The sequence below is a fragment of the Salvelinus fontinalis genome, chromosome 15 (genome assembly GCF_029448725.1).
Source record: "Salvelinus fontinalis isolate EN_2023a chromosome 15, ASM2944872v1, whole genome shotgun sequence".
NCBI classification, from domain to species: domain Eukaryota; kingdom Metazoa; phylum Chordata; class Actinopteri; order Salmoniformes; family Salmonidae; genus Salvelinus; species Salvelinus fontinalis.
Window position 1 is genome coordinate 35,125,501 of NC_074679.1, and position 25,189 is coordinate 35,150,689.

At 41.5% G+C, this 25,189-nt stretch overlaps 2 protein-coding genes across 11 annotated transcripts in view; both read left to right on the forward strand.

Annotated features, from left to right (window-relative positions):
* The first annotated feature begins 4,893 nt into the window (after positions 1 to 4,893).
* The window catches only part of LOC129811867 (ral GTPase-activating protein subunit alpha-1-like), an 80,745-nt gene continuing 60,449 nt past the window's right edge, over positions 4,894 to 25,189 (forward strand). For all 10 annotated transcript variants that reach the window (XM_055863553.1, XM_055863556.1, XM_055863558.1 and 7 more), the window contains exons 1-4: positions 4,894 to 5,273; positions 23,515 to 23,625; positions 23,716 to 23,765; positions 25,019 to 25,076. In XM_055863553.1, the coding sequence (XP_055719528.1) occupies positions 5,168 to 5,273; positions 23,515 to 23,625; positions 23,716 to 23,765; positions 25,019 to 25,076 (325 nt within the window). In that variant the 5' untranslated portion in view covers positions 4,894 to 5,167. The remainder of the gene's footprint in view (positions 5,274 to 23,514; positions 23,626 to 23,715; positions 23,766 to 25,018; positions 25,077 to 25,189) is intronic.
* LOC129811868 (general transcription factor II-I repeat domain-containing protein 2B-like) lies at positions 7,062 to 9,711 on the forward strand. Its single transcript, XM_055863564.1, has 2 exons — positions 7,062 to 9,095; positions 9,222 to 9,711. Exons 1-2 carry the CDS (start codon positions 7,279 to 7,281, stop codon positions 9,226 to 9,228), a joined length of 1,824 nt encoding a protein of 607 aa, XP_055719539.1. The 5' UTR covers positions 7,062 to 7,278; the 3' UTR covers positions 9,229 to 9,711.

Here is a 25,189-nt window from a genome sequence, read left to right on the forward strand (position 1 = left end):
CAGGCATTATATTTTTTCTCTATTATAATGGCACTATAGTAGACGTCGATCAAGTGCACAAGGCTACATGTGTGCAAAAATAACGTTCACGGAGTAAAACATTTTATAATCCCCCCTCACTCACACACAAGTGTAACTGTCAAATTCAACATAACAAAAGCAATATCTTTGGGCTACACTGCACATTATTACATTTACACTTTCTGCCTGTGGACATCTGTTCTACAATGTGCCAGCAGAGCATGATACCATTTGTTGGCATAATTGATCTATTTCACGCGGAGAGTACACCCAGCATACCCCTTTTTATCCACTGTATTGAAAAAGTGATAGAGGTAAAGTGTGTGGTGTCCTTTCAACTCTATAGTGGCATCCAGCTTAAGCCAGGCCCAGCTCCAGCTACAATACACTTGATCCCCGAATCCACTTGTTAAACAAGCAACGCCTCATTTTCACCGAATTCTCTCATTCTGAAAATGAACCACATACTGTAGACGGGAAACATTAGTTAACAGATAGTGGTTAGTTCGTTAGCTAGTTAACATTTCACACAGATTGCCAGGGTCCAGTAAGCAACTAACGCGTTATAACTTTAGGAACGGCAAGGAGTCATATACCAGTTAATACTATAGCGAATTGGTTAGGTCACTAACGTTAGCTGTCTGACTTTATTAGCCAGTGAATTTTCAAAACTCAATAATTTGATCAGATAAGTTGGCTAATGTTGTTCAACATTTCTCTGGCTGGCTAACGGAGAACTCGATCCAGCTAAGTTAGCAAGATTCTTAACAACGCTAATGTAACAGTATAACTTTAGACCGTCCCCTCGCCCCGACACGGGCGCGAACCAGGGACCCTCTGCACACATCAACAACAGTCGCCCACGAAGCATCATTACCCATCGCTCCACAAAAGCTGCGGCCCTTGCAGAGCAAGGGGAAACACTAATTCTAGGTTTCAGAGCAAGTGACGTAACTGATTGAAACGCTATTAGCGCGTACCCGCTAACTAGCTAGCCATTTCACATCCGTTACACTCACCCCCCTTTCGACCTCCTCCTTTTCCGCAGCAACCAGTCATCCGGGTCACGGCACCAATGTAACAGTATAACTTTAGACCGTCCCCTCGCCCTGACACGGGCGCGAACCAGGGACCCTCTGCACACATCAACAACAGTCGCCCACGAAGCGTCGTTACCCATCGCTCCACAAAAGCCGCGGCCCTTGCAGAGCAAGGGGAAACACTACTTCTAGGTTTCAGAGCAAGTGACGTAACCGATTGAAACGCTATTAGCGCGTACCCGCTAGCCATTTCACATCCGTTACACTAACAATACTTGTTCCACCACACTTTCTTCCTCACTTCAAATGTTCCAAATGCCAGTTGTTTTTCAGTTACAGCTTATGAAGTACGCTTCATCACCTTCTTACCTCCGTGGTCAGGCTTCTCACCTAACATTACCTCTACATTATTGTTCAGGGGATGCGCTGCTGTAACTGGCAAGCTGCCTTTCCACTCTCCACTGTCTTTCCAGTGTGCGCGCTGATGCTGTAAGCAATTTGGTTGTCTCTTCTTCCTTCAGTCGCGTACTGCGCTGCATTCTGTTGTTATGTGAACGATTGGATGAGCCTTGGATACAGCCAGTATTGCTCCACACACGCATCACTCGTTCGCTTACTACAGCCAGTGGTGATCCAAAGCACCCTCTTCCCAAACTTTTCTCCTTGGATCTACACAAATCACATAGTTCACCTATTTTGGGTCCAAAACGGCAAATTTCGGCAAAAGGTAACCAGCTTGCATCCCTGGGACATGGGTAGATCTATGAAATGTGGACTTCCCAGCAGCAATGCTCACCTCCCAGTGCTGGAAAACAGCTTGGATTTCACAGTCGTACTTGTTTTTTACAGACTCTACACAGAGCCCCCAGTAGATCCCTGGGAAGGAAAATAATTTTACAGTGAGACATGTCAGTATACTGTTTATGCAATTTGCTTCATCAACTTTTGGATGACAACTAGGAAACCTTTATTTCTCTGGTGTTCAATGCCACAGCAATTTGTGAAATCAGTTTAAGGCTACATAAATAACATGATCCAAAGATTAGCTTGCGACAGACTTACCAACCTTTGTTCTGATCTGCATGTTCTCCTGCAGATTTTCCAGGGGTCCAGGTACTCCGAAGCCTTGCCTACAATCAACTCCTGGAGTTTCGCATCCACCTGACTCAACCTCTCCTTGTACAACCTGAACAGAAACAACATCGGTTGCAATTGGTTAACCTTAGACACACTGATGGAATTTAGAATAATATTTCTAAGTTCAATGCCAATCAGTGACTTAATGGTCTTTCAGGTCTCCAAATTGTTTCTCCAGATTTGTCATTTCACCAAGGTACTCTATCCTTCTCCTTTCACAGTCCTCATCGTCCATCTCTACTATGCATGCATGATGTCCAATATACCAATGAAACACATTAGCTGCATTTAGAACATCTGTAGCTATGCAAATCACTTGTAGCTTACAAACTAGGTTGGTAAAACAATTCTTACCCGAGCTATTGTTAGTAAAACGTTTACTGTTGACAGGAGAACAAGAGGAGACAATAGGACGAGGTGGATATTTTATAATAAGGCCGTTTAATTACATGTAAAGATATCTTAGTAAAATCTTGCAGCAAGGCTCTTTCAGTCTGACTCCTAGTGAATCGTCCGGGAAAGAGACAGTTTCCAGAAATGTTCAGTACTATATAGTCAACAAGCAAAGTAGGTAGATCTGCGAGTCCGGCCTTCCGGTTGGTCGATCTGGGTCTTGGGTAGTCCTGATCAGGCCTGGTGTCCACGTTCCATTGGTTCCTGAGAGTTCTTTGTCCTGAGGTCCAACCATGGGTTGGGTGTGTCTGTGTGATTGTCATGGGGGAGGGGAATTGTGGGTGCCGTGTATATGTCCTATGTGTCCAGCATATGTCCAAGAGAAAGAGGGGGTGTGTATGTTGTGTCAACTTATAGGTAATGTTGAGAAGTTGTTAAAACAAGTTACCAATATCTAATACAATTTCTTACACTATCCCCATCATCTGACACGGACGAGCTCAGTGTCATCCTTGTCTGAACTCCCCTCTTGTTCAGGATAATCGACTTCCATCTCCTCGTGCCGGTTACTCTCTTTCTTTTCTTGAGAATGTACCGGCATGTTGACTTCCTTGCGTGGATTTTTATCAGAATGGTTGTATCAATGCCAGATAAAATGTGGACCTAATGGTTAACGTTAGCTAATTCAAAGCTTGAACTTACGTTACCTTTTAACTGGTAGTATAGTAATTTTCTTCAAACGTGTTACTTCCAACAAAAGATGGGTAGTTACAAATCATTGTAAAAACGGTTAACTAGGTAACGTTAGCTAGAGAATAAAACCGACAAAACAGAATCACCAAAAATGTACGTTAGCTAACGTTAATAAGATAATTAACACTAGCTAGCTTTCGAAAATCACACAGATGTTCATCGGGTGACATTGATGTGGTAAAAAAATTAAAACAATCAAATGTGTAGCATAAATAAAGATAAATAAGAAATAATATAGTTTTATGTCTGATTGAATAATATAGGTAAGTTTTGACAGGAACGCTAACTAAACTTAGCCAGCAAGCTTCCAAGCTAAAAACAAACAATAAATGTGGTCCACACTGGGGGTCGTCACTGACTAATTCTCACAGCCACAACGTTATAATTATGTCTATAGCCCGCCTATTTCTACAATTGATCTTCTTAAACCCTAACCCCAACCTCAATGCTAGCCTTATGCCTAACCCCAAATTAAGATCAACAACCTATTTTCTTGTTTTCGTACATTTTTACGGTCGCTGTGGTTGACGTAGATTTTGATGCTAGGGAATTGTAGTTTCTTTAAAACGATTTCCCCCTAATGTAATCGACGTATATTGCGATGCTGGGGAATTGTAGTTTCTTTACAACGACTTCACCATTAAGTAATTGAACAAAAAGGGAGGAATCTAACTACACTCCGCAGGGTTTGACAAAGCAGCGCACCTCGTTAGACCATACAAATCAAATCAAGAAAAGTTTAGATGAGAAAATTGTCTCGAATTTTCAATTAATATGCTGATAATTCAAGCCTACGCGAAACCTGATGTAAGTACATATCTAGTTACACTACTTTCACTTTGCTAAATTAGCTTTCAGATCATAGAACAGGGGAAAACAATGAGTTGCATGGCTTCAGTAATGTGCTGTTACCTGTCCAGTTCCAATCAAATCAGTGCATTTGGATAAAGGGAGTCAGGGACCCTCTTCTATCCACTCTCCCACGTCCTAATTACTGTTGCCTCCACTGTCAAGCTTTTGGCACTGCTTTGGTCACTCTTTCTCTCTCAAATTCAATATGCTTTAATGGCACGAATGACAAGGTCAATGTTGTCAAAGCGGAGTGATACACATACAAATATAAAAACAACATCAACAACTCTCTCTCTGAATTCAATTAAATTCAAGGGCTTTATTGGCATGGGAAACATATGTTAACATTGCCAAAGCAAGTGAAATATATAATAGATCTCTCTCTGAGACATAGATCTCTCTGCCTCTTGTTTGACAGAACACAGACAGAAGTCTGACAGATCAGCATGATAAACACTTGAAGAAAAAGCCATCGATTCACTTTTCCATATAATATGAAACTTTAGCGTTTTCATTGAGTGGTCTTTGAAATTACAATTAAAGATTGCTTTCTTGCTTGGGCAACATTATGCCATTTATTATGTTCTGAATGTCATGTACAGTGTTTTAATGAATCAAACCAGCCACTACATTATTTCGCTACTCTATTACGTAGTTGAATTGCTCTGATTTCCATTACCTTGTTTTTCATATCTCAAACTCCGCCATGTTTTGAGATTTTGCGGAGAGGTGTGTTGGTTGGGTTACGGAGAGTGTAGCAACATTTTACATACGCTTTTTTTCCTGGAAAATGCACACCTCTCAACTAATTTTATCTATTTATATACATTTTATCGTCCATAAGACTGTTAGGTCGCAGTAACGTTACATCAAATGACAACGGTCCCACAGCTTACTTGTGGTTAGCTATCGTTTGAAGAAGATTAGAAGGGGCTTGCTCCCTACAAATTCTTTCGTCTTCTGCTTTCGGAATGTTTTCCAAAAAGCCTCATGGGGACGTCAAAAAATCTACACAGAAAGTGTTGGATCCAAAAAAAGATGTTCTGACACGTCTGAAACACTTGCGGATTGTTAGTGGTAAGTCGAAATGAGACATTTTGGTCGGCTAGCTAGCTAGGCTATACAGTAGCTTGATGCTACAGCTAAACCAAAGCTCCCGAAGCGAGCTCGCGACTTTTTCTGTTGATGCAGAGTAGCTAACATGCCTTGGCTTGTTTCTACTCCATCATTGGACAGATTATAATGGCTAGCTACAACTGTACGCTTACATCATATTTTGTTGTATTGCAACGCTTGAAATTAATTTGCTGTGCTGAAATGTGTGGCAAACAGTACAAGTTATGTCAAAGCAATATGGTTGCATACCGATTGTAATCAGTGGTTTAGGATGGTTCATATCTATTCTATTCTGCAAAGAAATCGAGATGTTATCCATGTTTTGATATACGTTAATCACATTTGTCAGCAGTTTTTGATTTCTGTTTTGCCAATTGCCTTATTCTCTATTTGTGGACTAAAGATGGGCATACAGTGCCTTCAGGAATGATTAATACCCCTTGACTTATTCCACATTTTGTTACAGCCTGAATTCAAAATTGTTTAAATATATGTGTTTCTTAACCATCTACACACTACCCCATATTGTCAAAGTGAAAACATGTTTTTAGAAATGTTCAAACTTTCAATGGGATTCAAGTCTGGGTTTTGGCTCAGGCCACTCAAGGACTTATAAATTCTAGTTCTGAAGCCATTCCAGCGTTGTGTTGGCTGTAAGCTTGGGGTCATTGTCCTGTTGGAACTTCACTCTTTGCCCCAGTCTAAGGTTGTTTGCATTCTGAAGCAGGTTCTCATCGAGGATTTGCCTGCATTTGGTTCCATTCATTGTTCCCTCTATCCTTACCAGTCTCTCAGTCCTTGCTGTGGGAAAAGCATCCCCATAGGAAGCGCCAGTGTCTGTAAAAAAAGTGGTCAGATGAAGCAGATGCTTAACTACAGGACTGTTTTGCTAGCACAAACTGGAATATGTTCCGGTATTTTTCCAATGGCATTGAGGAGTACACCACATCAGTCACTGGCTTTATCAATAAGTGCATCGAGGACGTCGTCCCCACAGTGACTGTACGTACATACCCCAAACAGAAGCCATGGATTACAGGCAACATTCGCACTGAGCTAAAAGGTAGTGCTGATGCTTTGAAGGAGCGGGACTCCAACCCAGAAGCTTATAAGAAATCCCGCTATGCCCTCCGACGAACCATCAAACAGGCAAAGTTTCAATACAGCAGACCTGCCAACATGCATGCATTTTGTGTACCAACTACGCAATTCTCTGTCTATGTACGCAGGTACGAGATCAGAGTTAAAAGTATGCAGAAATTAATAGGGCCTGATTCTTTTTATTTTTTAAACACTTTTTTATAAAAAATACATCCACTGAGTAAATCTAACATCCTGATTCTTGAGCTGCAACACACAGACATTTACGGAGTTTGTGTCAAGATTTCATAGAGATTAATACATTACTATTTGACGTAGCTACCCAGTGTCAACCCCTCTTGTTTGTTGTGATGCTGAGTTTGCTGACTGTCAGCTGTACGTTAACACATGGACAAATCCCTTTTCGACTCTGTGTTGTTGTGGAAAGGTAAACACTAATTGTTTTAAGCTAACGTTAGCGAGCATAAGATGGACATTCAGTGGGCTCTAAAGTGCCAACAGTTCACTTGCATTTGCTAGTGAAAGAAATTAAATGCAAATACGAAAAATAACTGGTCGCGAGTGTGATATACATTTAATTCTGCGTCCCATTAGTTGTATTTTCCATGTAACATTACGGGGATCACGCAACCTGGTAGACCACATGTGTCAAACTCAAGGCCCGCGGGCCAGATGTGGCCCGCCAGGTCATTTTATGTGGCCCGCGAGAGCTTAAAAGTTTTGAGTGTCTAAAAATAAATACCAAAAAATAAATTAAGAGCGTGCTTTGACCAAAAACTACATTCCCACAATGCCTTTCGACTACGCTAGCCACGGCAGTGTCCATGCCAACGAGTGGAATTGAGATATAAATAATGATCCCAAAATGTCCAGAAAGAGAAAAGTTGATGCAGACGGAAGACTGTTTCAAGAAAGATGGGAAGGCGAATACTTGTTTGCGCTTCAAGGAGAAAGACCGGTATGTCTTTTGTGTTACGAGGCGGTGTCGGTTGTCAAAGAGTACAATCTGCGTCGACATTTTGACACCAAACACGGAGCTAAGTACGCTAAAGCTAGCCTTCAAGAAAAGCAACAAATTGCCCAAGAATTAAAAGGCAAACTGCGGTCGCAGCAGAGTTTGTTCATGAAATCCACAGCCAAAAACGAGGCCGCGGTGAAAGCTAGCTTCATTGTGGCTGAAGAAATCGCCCACGCTTCCAAGTCTTTTTCAGAGGGAGCGTTTTTGAAGCAGTGCATGCTGAAGGTCTGTGAGCAGGTGTGTCCCGACCAGTTACAGACTTTTAAAAATGTCAGTTTATCAAGAAACACCATCGTCGACCGAGTGAAGGAACTAGCAGAAAATCTTACAACACAGCTGGCCGAGGAGACACGCAGCTACACAGCTTTTTCATTAGCTGTTGATGAAAGCACAGATAACACGGACACAGCGCAGTTATCAATTTTTATTAGAGGCGTAAAGTCGGACCTCTCTATCACTGAGGAGCTGTTGGATGTGGCTGCAATGCATGGGACCACGACGGGACAGAACATTTTTGATGCGGTAGAGAAGTCCGTAAGTAAAAATGCATTGCAGTGGGAAAACTTGGTAGGATTAACTACAGACGGTGCACCGGCAATGTGTGGAGGAAAAGTGGGCTTGGTTGGACTAATGAAGGGGAAAATGCAAAAAATGAACTGTCACACGCCTTTGATAACGTATCATTGCATTATCCATCAAGAAGCTTTGTGTGGGAAGGTGCTGGGGATGGAGGACATTGTGACCACAGTCATGAAAACAGTGAACTTCATTCGGGCGCGTGGCCTGAATCACCGTCAGTTCCAGCAGTTTTTGCTGGAGATGGGCTCGGAACACGGGGATGTGCTGTACCATACAGAAGTGCGGTGGCTGAGTAGGAGCAAAGTCCTCAAGCGATTTTTCGAGCTCAGGAAAGACATTGCTCTTTTTATGCAGAGTAAAGGAAAACTCATGTCTGAACTATCAGATCCAAAGTGGATGTGTGACTTTGCTGTGTTGTGTGACATAACCGACCATCTCGCCCAGCTGAATCAGAAGCTGCAGGGACGCAAACAAGTCATCACGCAGATGTCCGACACGATCACGGCTTTCCAGCGTAAATTGGACTTATGGATGTGGCAAGTGAAACAGGACAATCTTGTTCACTTTCCTGTTTGTCAGAGCATGTCAGCCTCATTTCCCGAGACTTTTTCATGTGCTCAGTTGGCTACCAAACTGAGCTGGTTAAAGACTGAGTTTGATCGGCGCTTCTCTGACTTCAGAGCACAACAGTCTGGCTTTGACATCTTTGCCAATCCTTTCACCACCGATGTCTGCACTGCACCCCAACACCTTCAGATGGAGCTAATTGAGCTTCAAAGCGACAGTGGCCTGAGAGCAAAGTTTCAGGATGCTACAATCCAGGACTTTTACCGTCTGCTGCCTCCTGGTTTGATGCCACAGCTTCGACTTCATGCTGCCCGTGTTCTGTCCATGTTTGGGAGCACCTATCTGTGCGAACAGTTTTTTTCCATAATGAATCTGAACAAAAACAAGCACAGATCACGCCTCACGGATGACAACCTCCATGCTGTTCTACGCATTGCCTCAGCACAGGACCTAAAACCAGACATTGACACACTGGTAACGGGAAAACGGTGTCAGACATCTGGTCAGAAAACACACAGGCAAGCATTTTTTTTTAAACTTAATTAAAATATAATAAAATGTAATTCAACCAAGAAGAAGAACAGTTAAACTGTGTGCAATTTAATGATTGTGCTTGCATTTTGTTTTGTGTTTATCATTTTCAGAACATGATCAATCGATAGTAGAGAGAGAATCCACTTGGTGTGTTCAAGGACAGGCAGCATCTCCTCATCAAAGACTAACCGAAAAACTTGACCAATATAGTTGTGAACTGAGTCAACCTTTATTTTGGTATTTTTAGTTGATTACATATTATTTATGTGTAGCTGCTGTAGTAATTATTTAATGTTTGCAGGTTTATGTGTGTATGCAGACAAATTGTCATCAAACCATCAGTTGGGTGCACGGCTGTGTGCAGCCTTTTTTTGTAAAATGCTACATGTGTCATACATGTTCTTTGCAGCTAAGTTTTATGTTATTTTTCTTTATTCACTTGGACAGTTTGATCCTTCATTAATGGAGTTATGTGGGTTTTCATAAGCTGACAAAATTTAAAAGGATTTATGTTAGAGCTACAAGCAAACATATATTTTCTATGCAACTGTAATTGTCACTTGAATAAGTTATAATAAATAATGAGTTATTTAACATTAAGGAGGAGTTACATTTATTTTACATTACATTCGATTACATTTATAAGTTACATCTGGCCCTTTGAGGACAGCCATTATGCTGATGTGGCCCTCGGTGAAAATGAGTTTGACACCCCTGTGGTAGACTGTAACTGTAATTATGATCCATGTCACAAAAAGCATTACAAAAGTATAATCAAAAATGTATATAATAATCTTGGCATTAAATGGAGTTGGGAGTTTAGAAGACTGCGTGATGAAGAATGAGTGTGTGTCCGGTATTAGCTATAGAGGCAATGCTTCTAAAATGTCTTTGTACTAGATTTGAGATTTCATCAATTTCGATAATCTGAAATGATGTATGCGCTGCAAAGAAATACAATGGACACTTACATAGGCTGAAACAGCGGACTCCAACACCATTGTGACGAGTTGCATCAATGCCTAGTATGGCAACTGACAATTTTTATGGCCTTCCTCTGACACCGCTTGGTATAGAGGTCCTGGATGGCAGGAAGCTCGGCCCCAGTGATGTACTGGGCCGTACGTACTACCCTCTGTAGTGCCTTGCGGTCGGAAGGCGAGCCATTGCCATACCAGGCAGTGATGCAACCCGTCAGGATCCTCTCGATGGTGCAGCTGGAAAACCTTTTTGAGGATCTGAGGGCCCATACCATATCTTTTCAATCTCCTGAGGGGGTGTACGTTTTGTCGTGCCATCTTCACGTCTGTCTTGGTGCGCTTACACCATGTTAGTTTGTCTGTGATGTGGAAACCAAGGAACTTGAAGCTCTCAACCTGCCCCACTGCAGCCCTGTTGGTGGGAATGGGGGGGCGTGCTCGGTTCTCCTTTTCCTGTAGTCCGCAATCATCTCCTTTGTCTTGATCACGTTGAGGGAGAGGTTGTTGTCCATGCACCACACGGTCAGGTCTCTGACCTCCCTATAGGCGATCTCATTATTGTCAGTGATCAGGCCACTGTTGTCATCAGCAAACTTAATGATGGTGTTGGAGTCGTGCCTGGCTGTGCAGAGTGAACATGGAGTACAGGAAGGGACTGAGCATGCACCTGAAGGGGCCCCCTTCTTATGGCTGCAATCCCGGTAACGGGATCGATATGACAACAGCCAGTGAAAGTGCGGGGTGCCAAATTCAAACAACGGAAATCTCATAATTAAAATTCCTCAAACATGTATGTGTCTTATACCATTTTAAAGGTAATCTTGTTGTTAATCCCATCAAAGTGTCCAATTTCAAATATGCTTTTCAGCAAAAGCACTACAAACGATTATGTTAGGTCACACCAAACCACAATAAGCACAGCCATTTTTCCAGCGAAAGATAGTCACAAAAAGCAGGAATAGAGATAAAATGAATCACTAACCTTTGATGATCTTCATCAGATGACACTCATAGGACTTCATGTTACACAATAATGTATGTTTTGTTTGATAAAGTTCATATTTATATAAAAAAATCTGAGTTTACATTGGCGCGTTAGTTTCACTAGTTACAAAAACATCAAGTGATTTTGCATAGCCACATCGTTTCAACAGAAATACTCATCATAAATGTAGATGATAATACAAGTTATACACATGGAATTATAGATATACCTCTCCTTAATGCAACCGCTGTGTCAGATTTCACATTTTTTTCGGAAAAAGCAAACCATGCAATAATCTGAGACGGAGCTCAGAACAATAGCCAAATTAGCCGCCGTGTTGGAGTCAACAGAAATTTCATGATAAATATTCCCTTTGATGATATTTATCAGAATGCACTCCCAGGAATCCTAGTTCCACATTAAATCGTTGATTGGTTTGATAATGTCCATTACTTATGTCCAAGTAGCTACTTTTGCTTGCATGTGTAGTACATGTGTCCAAACGCTCACGCAGATGCAGGCAAACGCCGGACGAAAACTTCAAAAAGTTATTACAAGTCGAATAAACTGGTCAAACTAAGTAGATAATCAATCTTCAGGATGTTGTCATCTTATATATCCAATAACGTGCCAACCGGAGCATATCATGAGGAATGCGCGTGACCAGGAACTGGCAATCTGCCAGACCACTGACTCATTCCCCTCTCATCTGGCCCCACAACACAGTATAAACTTCATTCAACGTTCTACCGACTGTTGACATCTAGTGGAAGGCGTAGGAAGTGCAAACAGATCCATATATTACAGGGAATTGAATAGGCGATGAGTTTAACATCAATCAGCCTCAGAATTTCCACTTCCTGTTTGGATTTTTTCTCAGGCTTTTGCCTGCCATATGAGTTCTGTTATACTCACATACATAATTCAAACAGTTTTAGAAACTTCAGAGTGTTTTCTATCCAATACTAATAATAATATGCATATATTACTAACTGGGACTGAGGAGCAGGCCGTTTACTCTGGGCACCTTTCATCCAAGCTACTCAATACTGCCCCTGCAGCCATAAGAAGTTAAGGGTCAGCGTAGTGGATGTGTTGTTACCTACCCTTACCACCTGGGGGCGGCCCGTCAGGAAGTCCAGGATCCAGTTGCAGAGGGGGGTGTTTAGTCCCAGGGTCCTTAGCTTAGTGATGAGCTTTGAGGGAACTATGGTGTTGAACGCTGAGCTGTAGTCTGAATAGCATTCTCACTCAAGTGTTCCTTTTGTCCAGGTGGGAAAGGGCAGTGTGGAGTGCGATAGAGATTGCATCTTCTGCGGATCTGTTGGGGCGGTATGCAAATTGGAGTGGGTCTAGGGTTTCTGGGATAATGGTGTTGTGAGCCATGACCAGCCTTTCAAAGCACTTCATGGTTACAGATGTGAGTGATATGGGTCGGTAGTCATTTAGGCAGGTTACCTTAGTGTTCTTGGGCACAGGCACTATGGTGGTCTGCATAAAACATGTTGGTATTACGGACTCCAGACAGGGAGAGGTTGAAAATGTCAGTGAAGACACTTGCCAGTTGGTCAGCGCATGCTCGGAGTTCACGTCCTGGTAATCCGTCGCCCTGCGGCCTTGTGAATGTTGACCTGTTTAAAGGTCTTACTCACATCGACTGCAGAGAGCGTGATCACACAGTTGTCCAGAACAGCTGATGCTCTCATGCATGTTTCAGTGTTACTTGCCTCAAAGCGAGCATATAAGTTATTTAGCTTGTCTGGTAGGCTCGTGTCACTGGGCAGCTCTCGGCTGTGCTTCCCTTTGTAGTCTGTAATAGTTTTCAAGCCCTGCCACATCCAACAAGCGTCGGAGCCAGTGTAGTACGATTCGATCTTAGTCCTGTATAGACACTTATCCTGGTTGATGGTTCGTCGGCAGCTCTGCACTTTAGCTCAGTGTGAATGTTGCCTGTAATCAATGGCTTCTGGTATGGGTATGTACGTACAGTCACTGTGGGACGACGTCATCGATGCACTTATTGATGAAGCCAATGACAGATGTGGTGTACTCCTCAATGCCATCAGAAGAATCCCGGAACATATTCCAGTCTGTGCTAGCAAAACAGTCCTGTGGTTTAGCATCTGTTTCATCTGACCACTTTTTTTATAGACCGAGTCACTGGTGCTTCCTGCTTTAATTTTTGCTTGTAAGCAGGAATCAGAAGGGACACAATGAGAACACTCTGATCATGTTACTCGCCCTAGCATAGCTGGTTAAGCAGTTTTCATGTTATCCAGAGCGTTGATGACTGTAACTGTGCTGCTGGCAACAATTTAATTACAATTTTTTTGCCGAAGTTTACTGACACCAGCCATATTCAACGGGTGTTGAGTGCTCGTAAATTAATTATTCTGCGCTCTGGTACTCTCAGACGAGTGCTCTGAAATCAGAGTAGATAGCCAGAGTGAATTTACGAAAGCACCCGAATGTCCATTGAGAACGCACAACGACTATGCCATTTAGCTAAGCTAAGAATGATGGGAATAATCAAGTCAATAAACGTTAAGTAGTTAGTTAGCCTCTAGTTAATATACTGGCAAGTTTGATGTATAAGTAGCCAACTAACCTTACCGTTAGGTAGCTAGCTAACAAACGGTACATACTGCTGTAATGATATGTTATGTGGTTCGTAAAGACAACATAGCTAACAAATTGTAAGCAAACATAACGTGTAAGGTAACTTTATTTTAGAAGTCATTACATTACTCAATATTTTCTTAACATTTGTCATAATTACTTAAAGCAATGAATTTGTATCCACTCTCGTACTTCGGCTGCATATTTTCGGCCAATTTCTTCAAATCTAAAAACAATGTGAAGCCTACGCGTATACGTCTTATTTTGACGAATTTAGTATGACATCCGGGAACTTTTGACATACTATGATCAATAAGCATACTATGTACTCAATTCACATCACAAATAGTACAGTTAGTGCGGTTAGTATGAGTATTGAAACACAGCTCAAGTCCCAGAATCACTCTTATCATGGAATTGCAATACTATATTCTCAAAGGGTCCTGAGTTTAAAGCCACAGGCCCCCTTGTTGCATGGTCTGTTCAAAGGCTTTTTAAAAAAATGCTCTTGAGTGGAAATAGAGTAGATGGTTGAATGATGTTGGTTTTGCAGTAGCTCTGAAAAAGATGAAAGCTTCATGGCATTGTGACTTGTGAGTGAAACATTGCAGTTCCATCTCATGAACCCATTTCCTCTATTGTGTTCAATGCCGTTACCAGGTTTCCTGTTTCCATTGTCCCCCAGTACAGCAACTACTGTGGGAGCACAGACTGTCATCGTGTCACTGTGCTGCTGTGCCAATAGCAGAGTTTGGAGAGGCGTGTGTGCTGCTGAGAAACAACAGCCACATGCTGTGTAATAATGTAATGTTTTAAATTAGATGTTAGGCCTAGCGTTTCATCTTATTTGTTGTTGATGAATTAAGAAAACATTGTGTAGGTTAATTCATGTAAAATTATAGGCTAATATCACAACTGTAGTATCTAGCAAAAATACGTTAATTGTGACAGTCTAAAGACATGACTTGAGTGCTGTGCTTTAGCTAGGTAACTGTAAATGCACATTTTATTTCAAAAGTAGTGGTATTGTTCCCTGGTTTTTAGTGCTGCACAGAGTGTACACCTACAGTGGCTTCAGTTTACCTAAGGAGGAGGGAGTAGGCTAGGAACTGCACTCTGTGGAAAGTGGGATGGGTGTGCCCTGACACGCACACTATCCATGGGGAATTTCAGGCCCAGATAAGAATCACGCAAACATGTTGAGGATATAGGCTCGGCCTAATAGAGAGAAGTGTGGCTACCTGACCGTAATGGCAGCTGAGCCATAGAGGACAAGCTTCAGGCATGACGCCACACATGATGTGTAACCTATGTCAGTGTTTCCCGTAGCTTAATCCACATCCAGGGCTTCTTTAAAGTAACTGTCCAGTGTTTCCTGATTTCTATGAAATATGAACCTACAATAAATAACAATGTGAGTGAAATAGTTTTCTTCCAAAATATTGCAATTAACTATGTTTAAAAAGTAGCTTTTCTGTGTTGGAATGGTGTGGGTGTACCCCAACAATAGAATGGTGTGGGTGTATATCGGTCATTGAAAACATTTGTGCAAGTGGACTCCTCATCAGACAGCATCCTCCTCAGGAGGATGACATCATCCTTTTAGGAAATAGCAAGCTTTTTTAGAATCTCTCTGTTTGAGATATAAATTTGAGGTGGGGAACTTGAAGTGTTTTTTTGTTCTCGAATTCATGCTTTGGCCACATGCGTATGGGATGAGTCAACAACATTCGGATATGCATTAACAGAGAATAAACTTTTTTAAAGTGATATTTTCACAGAACAGTTTCTTTAACCAAAATCTTCAATTGAAATAAACGAATAGAGGGGTGGGGGGTCTAGTTATCAAATGGCGATAATTTCAAGCAGCAGTAGACTAAACATTATGGCAATTGGCAAGTGGTAGCCTAACTCAGAAAAACATCTGCCTGTCTGTGTCTTTGGGAATGAGGAGTTGATAATGTCAAGTCAACGCCCTGTTCTTTATTGCCTTTTATTTACAGTCAGATGCTGTTTAATTCTATTAGCCTATCAGAGAGCAGCTCTAGACAACAGTGGACATCACGCTACCAAAATGAGGCTGTAACATACAATCCAATGAGCTCAAGATTATTATTATTATTATTAGGATATCTTGAAGTTAGCTATTTCATAAAATGAATGGGGCCCTCTTCTGTTGTAACTACCATAATCTGTGTACCAAATGTTGCCCTATTCCTATACAGTGCAGAACCATATGGGCTTTGGTCAAACGTAGTTCACTGTATAGGCAATAGGGGGGCATTTGGGTGCAGCCATAGTGATGTCGGAGCCAGGCACTGGTCTGAATGCATCATTTAGGTTTGAATGGTACTAGTACTACCACCATGTCAAAAGAACAAATCCAGACAGACAATGTGTATGGTTGGACCTAGTCAATGTTCCTAATCGCAGTAGTATATTTCTGTGCTATAGACAGAGGCTTAGTGCTGCTGACTACATTCTTCATGTAAACATGACCAGGGAGCGAGAAAGAGAGAGCGGGCCATTAGTCTCTCCTAAGTGTTCTTACCCGCCTGACGCTGCTCTTTTCTACAAACTGTGTGCTTCCCAAATGGCACACTATTCCCTATTGTGCACTACTTTTGACCAGAATTCTAGGTCAGAAGTTATGAATAGGGTGCAATTTTAGATGCAGGCACTAGCCTATCTGATAAGGAGACTTTTCTCTTCCGTGTGTTCTATTTTGGAGGTGGAATAGTGGTTCTGCCTGTTGCTATCTCTGCAGAGAAAGTCAACAAGAACATGTCCCCTTCCCTTCCCCAAGCTAGGCTATTGTTCAGGACGGAACAGTTCTGGCACACAACTGGGCCAGCTGAGGAAGCTGGATTTTGAGAGCGGGGTTCCGTTTTAAATCAAATCAAACCAAATGTATTTAAATAGCCCTTCTTACATCAGCTGATATATCAAAGTGCTGTACAGAAACCCAGCCTAAAACCCCAAACAGCAAGCAATACAGGTGTAGAAGCACGGTGGCTAGGAAAAACTCCCTAGAAAGGCCGAAACCTAGAGGAACCAGGCTATGAGTGGTGGCCAGTCCTCTTCTGGCTGTGCTGGGTGGAGATTTTAACAGAACATGGGCAAGATGTTCAAATGTTCATAAATGACCAGCACGGTCAAATAATAGTAATCACAGTGAACAGGTCAGGGTTTCATAGCCGCAGGCAGAACAGTTGAAACAGGAGCAGCAGCACGGCCAGGTGGACGAGACATGTTGGACAAAACTAGAGGTCGACCGATTTATGATTTTTCAACGCTGATACCAATTATTGGAGGTGCAAAAAAGCTGATGCCGATTTTAAAAAATAAAACATTTTTTTATTTGTAATAATGCCAATTACAACAATACTGAATGCACTTATTTTAACTTAATATGATACATTAATAAAATCAATTTAGCCTCAAATAAATAATGAAACATGTTCAATTTGGTTTAAATAATGCAAAAACAAAGTGTTGGAGAAGAAAGTAAAAGTGCAAGATGTGCCATGTAAGAAAGCTAACGTTTAAGTTCCTTGCTCAGAACATGAGAACATATGAAAGCTGGTGGTTCCTTTTAACATGAGTATTCAATATTCCCAGGTAAGAAGTTTTAGGTTGTAGTTATTATAGGACTATTTCTCTCTATACGATTTGTATTTCATATACCTTTGACTATTGGATGTTCTTATAGCCACTGTAACAGTACAGCTTCCGTCCCTCTCCTCGCCGCTACCTTGGCTCGAACCAGGAACACGTCGCCAACAGCCACCCAGCGTTACCCATGCAGAGCAAGGGGAACAACTACTCCACGTCTCAGAGCGAGTGACGTCACCGATTGAAACGCTATTAGCGCGCACCCCGCTAACTAGCTAGCCGTTTCACATCGGTTACACCAGCCTAATCTCGGGAGTTGATAGGCTTGAAGTCATAAACAGCACAATGTTTGATGCATTGCGAAGAGCTGCTGCAAAACGCACGAAAGTGCTGTTTGAATGAATGCTTATGAGCCTGCTGGTGCCTACCATCGCTCAGTCAGACTGCTCTATCAAATCACAGACTTAATTATAACATAACACACAGAAATACGAGCCATAGGTCATTAATATGGTCGAATCCGGAAACTATCATCTCGAAAACAAAACATTTATTCTTTCAATGAAATATGGAACCGTAACGTATTTTATCTAACGGGTGGCATCCATAAGTCAAAATATTCCTGTTACATTGCACAACCTTCAATGTTATGTCAATATTGCGTAAAATTCTGGCAAATTAGTTCGCAATGAGCCAGGCGGCCCAAACTGTTGCATATACCCTGACTCTGCGTGCAATGAACGCAAAAGAAGTGACACAATTTCACCTGGTTAATATTGCCTGCTAACCTGGTTTTCTTTTAGCTAAATATGCAGGTTTAAAAATATATATTTCTGTGTATTGATTTTAAGAAAGGCATTGATGTTTATGGTTAGGTACACGTTGGCGCAACGACAGTCCTGTTTCGCGAATGCGCACCGCATCGATTATATGCAACGCAGGACACGCTAGATAAACTAGTAATATCATCAACCATGTGTTGTGATAGTGATTGTGATTGATTGATTGTTTTTTATAAGATAAGTTTAATGCTAGCTAGCAACTTACCATGGGTTCTTACTGCATTCGCGTAACAGGCAGGCTTCTCGTGAGGCAGGTGGTTAGAGCGCTGGAATAGTTAACCCTAAGGTTGCAAGATCGAATCCCTGAGCTGACAAGGTAAAAATCTGTCGTTCTGCCCCTGAACAAGGCAGTTAACCCACTGTACCTAGGCCGTCATTGAAAATAAGAATGTGTTCTTAACTGACTTGCCTAGTTAAATAAAGGTGTACAAAAACTAAAATAAAACATTTTTAAAGATAAATTGGCATCCAAAATGACAAATTTCTGATTGTTATGAAAACTTGAAATCCGTAACTAGCCCTAATTAAAATCGGCCATTCAGATTAATCAGTCGACCTCTATTTTAATTGTTTGAAACCTGAATGTTTTACTACATATGAGGCATTTCTTACTTTGCTTCAAAGTAGCCTAGCCAAAATCAGACCATTTCCATGGAGGCAATTATTTTACCATCCAGTAGCCAAATGCACAATCCTAGTCATATTTTAAGCTAAATGTTCCAATCTTTTGCATCCGACTCGTCGCTTTTAACTTTTCTTTATGTAGCCTAGGCCTACTGGTTGTACGCATTTGGGATCTAGGCTATCGCCCCACAACAAGCTGACCAATAGAATAGGTACACTTTTCTACTATGGGGGATAGTACATTGACAGAAGCTACTTATTTTTCTGTTTGTTGCTCATCTTGTTGGCTGAGAAAAAGTTCATATGGACAGTTATTCTATTACCTTCAAAGTGCGCATCAGAATTCGGTAAGACGGACCGCACATTGTTGCATCCTTGACTTGCACACTTTGTTTTTGCATTATTTAAACCAAATTGAACATGTTTCAGTATTTATTTGAGGCAAAATTTATTTTATTGATGTATTATATTAAGTTAAAATAAGTGTTCATTCAGTATTGTTGTAATTGTCATTATTACAAATACATCTAAAAAAATTGGCCGATTAATCGGTATCGGCTTTTTTGGTCCTCCAATAATCGGTATCGGTGTTGAAAAATCATAATGGGTCGACTTCTAGTTCAGAGTCTGTCCCATCAGTTATGCGAGATATGCGCCGTATCCCTTAGAGGTCAGAGAAGAGCTCTTGGAGCCTGTTGATGTGTCTGCGCGTGTGGCACCAGTGAGAGCGTTTCCAGAATTTGTCCTCAAATTGGTTCTCAACTCCTGAATGACGTTTGCACATTATATGAGAAGGGAAGGCAACACTCACTGTGTGGCTTTTAATATGATTTTCTAATTATTCAGACGAGGAAAAAATGACTGTTGGAAATATTTTACAAACGGTTCGCTAAATCACACATCCTCTCTTCCTGATTTGTCCATCCTCTCCTCTCTGGGTCTGTTCAGGATTACAGGGGTAAATCATGTCATGGGGGATTTAAAAGCCTCTTTGCTGAGATTCTCCAGTGTTCAGTAAGACTGGAAAGGAAGGGAGGACGGATGCTTCCATGTGTCTCCCTATTCCTGTAGTGTTTTCCCACTGGCAAGCTTCTCAACACTGTCCTGGCAACGTCCTCCAGAAGACCCTCCCTGGCTGATTAGTGTGTCAATTCATTTTGGATAGGCAGCAGGCAGATCCTCAAGGCTAATTCGTTGTTATACTGACCATCTGACACTCAGCCAGGGGTCAGAAGCCTCTGAGCTTCTCTCCCTATGATCTGTGTGTATGTGTGTCAGGGTTTCCGTTAGCAAAATGTGGCACCGGACATTTGACCGACAGCATTTTAATTTACTGGACATTTTGAGAAATGTACCTGACCCCATATGCATTGGGTGCGTAACCAGATTACCGCATCCACCAACTGTACTCAGATAATGTCAGAAATCACATTTAGATTATAGTAATTCATATTAACAGAACATGCAAGTCAAGGATGCAACAATGTGCGGTCCGTCTTACCGAATTCTGATGCGCACTTTGAAGGTAATAGAATAACTGTCCACATTAACTTTTTCTCAGCCAACAAGATGAGCAACAAACAGAAAAATAAGTAGCTTCTGTCAATGTACTATCCCCCATAGTAGAAAAGTGTACCTATTCTATTGGTCAGCTTGTCGAGAAAGAAATTCCAAATAGACTCTGGGACAGTTGTGGGGCGATAGCCTAGATCCTAAATGCGTACAACCAGTAGGCCTAGGCTACATAAAGAAAAGTTAAAAGCGACGAGTCGGATGCAAAAGATTGGAACATTTAGCTTAAAATGTTGATCAACTATTATTTCTTCACATAAGCGCAGCAATGCGCACTAGACAGTAGGCTTTGTGTGAATGTTTGTTCCATAATGCAATTAATGGGAAAACACAGGTGTCAAAGCGCACAGCACATGCCAGCGTTTTCCTGTGACAGAGATGAAAAGATCCGATAGTAATTTAGAAAGAAGTGAGATCCAATATGCAACAACTAGCATGGGTTGCTAATATGACTAGGATTGTGCATTTGGCTACTGGGTGGTAAAATAATTGCCTCCATGGAAATGGTCTGATTTTGGCTAGGCTACTTTGAAGCAAAGTAAGAAATGCCTCATATGTAGTAAAACATTCAGGTTTCAAACAATTAAAATAGAGGTCGACTGATTAATCTGAATGGCCGATTTTAATTGGGGCCGATTTCAAGTTTTCATAACAATCAGAAATTGGTAATTTTGGATGCCAATTTATTTTAAAAAATGTTTTATTTTAGTTTTTGTACACCTTTATTTAACTAGGCAAGTCAGTTAAGAACACATTCTTATTTTCAATGACGGCCTAGGTACAGAGGGTTAACTGCCTTGTTCAGGGGCAGAACGACAGATTTTTACCTTGTCAGCTCAGGGATTCGATCTTGCAACCTTAGGGTTAACTATTCCAACGCTCTAACCACCTGCCTCACGAGAAGCCTGCCTGTTACGCGAATGCAGTAAGAACCCATGGTAAGTTGCTAGCTAGCATTAAACTTATCTTATAAAAAACAATCAATCAAAACAATCATAATCACTATCACAACACATGGTTGATGATATTACTAGTTTATCTAGCGTGTCCTGCGTTGCATATAATCGATGCGGTGCTCATTTGCGAAAAAGGACTATCGTTGCGCCAACGTGTACCTAACCATAAACATCAATGCCTTTCTTAAAATCAATACACAGAAGTATGTATTTTTACACCTGCATATTTAGCTAAAATAAATCCAGGTTAGCAGGCAATATTAACCAGGTGAAATTGTGTCACTTCTCTTGCGTTCATTGCACGCAGAGTCAGGGTATATGCAACAGTTTGGGCCGCCTGGCTCATTGCTAACTAATTTGCCAGAATTTTACGTAATTATAACCTTACATTGAAGGTTGTGCAATGTAACAGGAATATTTAGACTTATGAATTCCACCCGTTAGATAAAATACGGAACGGTTCCGTATTTCATTGAAAGAATAAACGTTTTGTTTTCGAGATGATAGTTTCCGGATTCGACCATATTAATGACCTATGGCTCGTATTTCTGTGTGTTATGTTATAATTAAGTCTGTGATTTGATAGAGCAGTCTGACTGAGCGATGGTAGGCAACGGCAGGCTCGTAAGCATTCATTCAAACAGCACTTTCGTGCGTTTTCCAGCAGCTCTTCGCAATGCTTCAAGCATTGTGCTGTTTATGACTTCAAGCCTATCAACTCCTGAGATTAGGCTGGTGTAACCGATGTGAAATGGCTAGCTAGTTAGCGGGGTGTGCGCTAATAGCGTTTCAATCGGTGACGTCACTCGCTCTGAGACTTGGAGTAGTTGTTCCCCTTGCTCTGCATGGGTAACGCTGGGTGGCTGTTGGCGACGTGTTCCTGGTTCGAGCCCAAGTAGCGGCGAGGAGAGGGACGGAAGCTATACTGTTACACTGGCTATAAGAACATCCAATAGTCAAAGGTATATGAAATATAAATCGTATAGAGAGAAATAGTCCTATAATTCCTATAATAACTACAACCTAAAACTTCTTACCTGGGAATATTGAATACTCATGTTAAAAGGAACCACCAGCTTTCATATGTTCTCATGTTCTGAGCAAGGAACTTAAACGTTAGCTTTCTTACATGGCACGTATTGCACTTTTACTTTCTTCTCCAACACTTTGTTTTTGCATTATTTAAACCAAATTGAACATGTTTCATTATTTGAGGCTAAATTGATTTCATTGATGTATCATAATAAGTTAAAATAAGTGTTCATTCAGTAATGTTGTGATTGTCATTATTACAAATAAATTTAAAAAATCGTCCGATTTAATCGGTTTCGGCTTTTTTGTCCCTCCAATAATCGGTATCAGCGTTGAAAAATCATAATCGGTCAACCTCTAAATTAAATACATGTTTTCAAAATGGGTACTGCCTCCAGCTCATTGCAAAGTGTTTTGTGAGGCACTAATGAAGCCTGCCTTCCGTTCCCTGTGCATTTGCTGTTTAAAATGCTGCAGCAGCAGCACTCGCGCTGTCTGACAGATCTGTATGCCGTACAAATGTGATAGTCTACATAGCGAATATGTAGTCTACAGTCACGGCAATTTAATTCCCCCAAATTATTCAAATGAACCTATAGACTGATAAGCACGACCAGTCAAATGTATTTCCATCAATGAATAGGCCAAAAAAATATTATTTTGCTATTTAATGTTCTTCTTCTCTCGGACAATTGGCTGGTGGAAATTGTATTTTTCTGCTTTTCTATAAAGAAATATTGTCCAAAAGCCAGCTGTTACCGGTTAACGGAAACCCTGATGTGCGTGTGCCCACTCAGCCAGGACAGTGCCAGGGGTCCGGTGCCTCTGAGTGTTCACCCCTATTATCACCGTCTGTGTGTGTCACATGAGACCATAAACACTCGTCGGTCAACTGGAATTCTCCGAGCCTTGGCTTACGATGTCAAGGTCACATTGCTACGTGTTTGTCCACCACTACCGTTGTTGTGGAAGTGTTGTGTTCTTTATTTGGGTTAATAGCCCCTCGAGGCGGATAGCTCTGAAGTAATTGATAACGGGCGGGAAAATGGCTGAGAATAAGCAGTGACTGGCTGACTCCACTTCGAAGTACAGTTACAGCTACAGTAGGGCCATAAGCTTGTTCTGACCATGTGACCTGACCCCTCTCTCTCGCTCTTTCTCTCACTCTCTCTCTGCAGAAAATGCTGAGTCGGGGGATCTGAAGCACTTCTTTGACCAGTACTACTCTCACATCTACTATGTGTTCTTTGAGAACTTTGTCACCATTGAAGTCAGTCTCAAACAAAAAGGTGAGAATACAAGGTCAAGAATACTCTGGTTGGTTGGCCTGACACAGGTATTGTTTCAGTCACTTCCTCACATTCACTTCTCTTTTGTAGGTCACAAATCGCAAAGGGAAGAACTTGACTCCATTCTATTCATATTTGAGGTAAGACTGTTACTTCTGAAATATTGAGGGGTTGTTTTAAATGTCACAATTCTTGAGTGATGGCATCTGACTTGATTGGTCGATAATGCACAGAATTCCTAGAAAGTAGAATGGAGTAGGTGTATCGGAGGGTTAGCCTAAGCAGGTTAGTGTGTAGGCTACTGTAAATCAGAGATTAGGGTGCTTCTGAATGTTTTCTAAAGTTGGCTTGTTAACTCCTCAATCCCCATGTGTGAAATATCCCCCAGACCTTGAGTGTGGAGCCATTGAAACACACACACACAGGCATATGCCTGGCCACGGGATGTTATTAGACTGGAGGCTACATTCACTGAGGCCTCAAGGCTTGTAGCAAGATGTTCTGTTTAGATTTCAAGGATCTACATGATCTCACACTTTGACAATAAGTATTTAAGATGACTTAGGCACGTGTGTGATATTTATGGACACATGCGTTGAACTGAGAGGCTGGTTTTTGGTCCAAACAAAATGGGTTTGTTTGCCAAACAGCTAATGGCCTTTTATCAGTTGACATGGGGTGTGAACGAGTCATGTGGCATTACATCTTCATAGTCTACTTACAGGGAGGGCCAAGTCCACATGCTGCAGTTGAGCTTGCAAGTAAGCATTTCACTGTGCTGTTTTACACCTGCTCTATCATGTGCACGTGACAAATAAACTTTGAAACCTCACAACTAAGATCACTGCCAATTCCCTGAGAGAATTGAGTGTCAGAGTGACAGGGCTTAAGTACAGTTACATTGTAGTCTTTTAGCAGACGCTCTTATCCAGAGCGATTTACAGGAGGAATTGGGGTTAAGTGCCTTGCTCAAGGGCACATCAGCAGATTTGTCCCCAAGTCGGCTCGGGGATTCGAACCAGCGACCTATCAGTTACTGTTCTGGCCTCTTAACCGTTAGGCTGCCTGTTTCGGGTGTTGAAATGTGTGGGATTAGTCAAACTATTGTAATGTAGGTTTATGTTCACCCCTCCCTTGTCTTTCAAAGATGTCCATGGGAAGGTGTGTCTTCAACTCACCTCTCCCAGGTTGCCTCATGTTCTTCTTCTTGAGATATCTACCGCTTAGCTGGTTACCTCATCCATGACAGAGAGGCGAGGCGTCTGACAGACTACTTGGATAATTGCCCATATATTCCACAACCAAGATAGATTATTTTGTTTCAACACGGTAGTAATACCGCCACTGACTTAAATACCGTTTCTGACTGTTGTAATTTATGTTCTGTTTACAGAAGATTCTGCAACTCCTACCAGAGCGAATACACGGACGATGGCAGTTCCACAGCATAGGTACATTTATACTAGGCCCTTGTACATGTTGTGCCATTGTGAGTGTGGACGTCTTTATCAGCTACCGGTACGTGTTCACGTTAGTGGGAGTGCGAGTGTGTTTTTTATTTTTT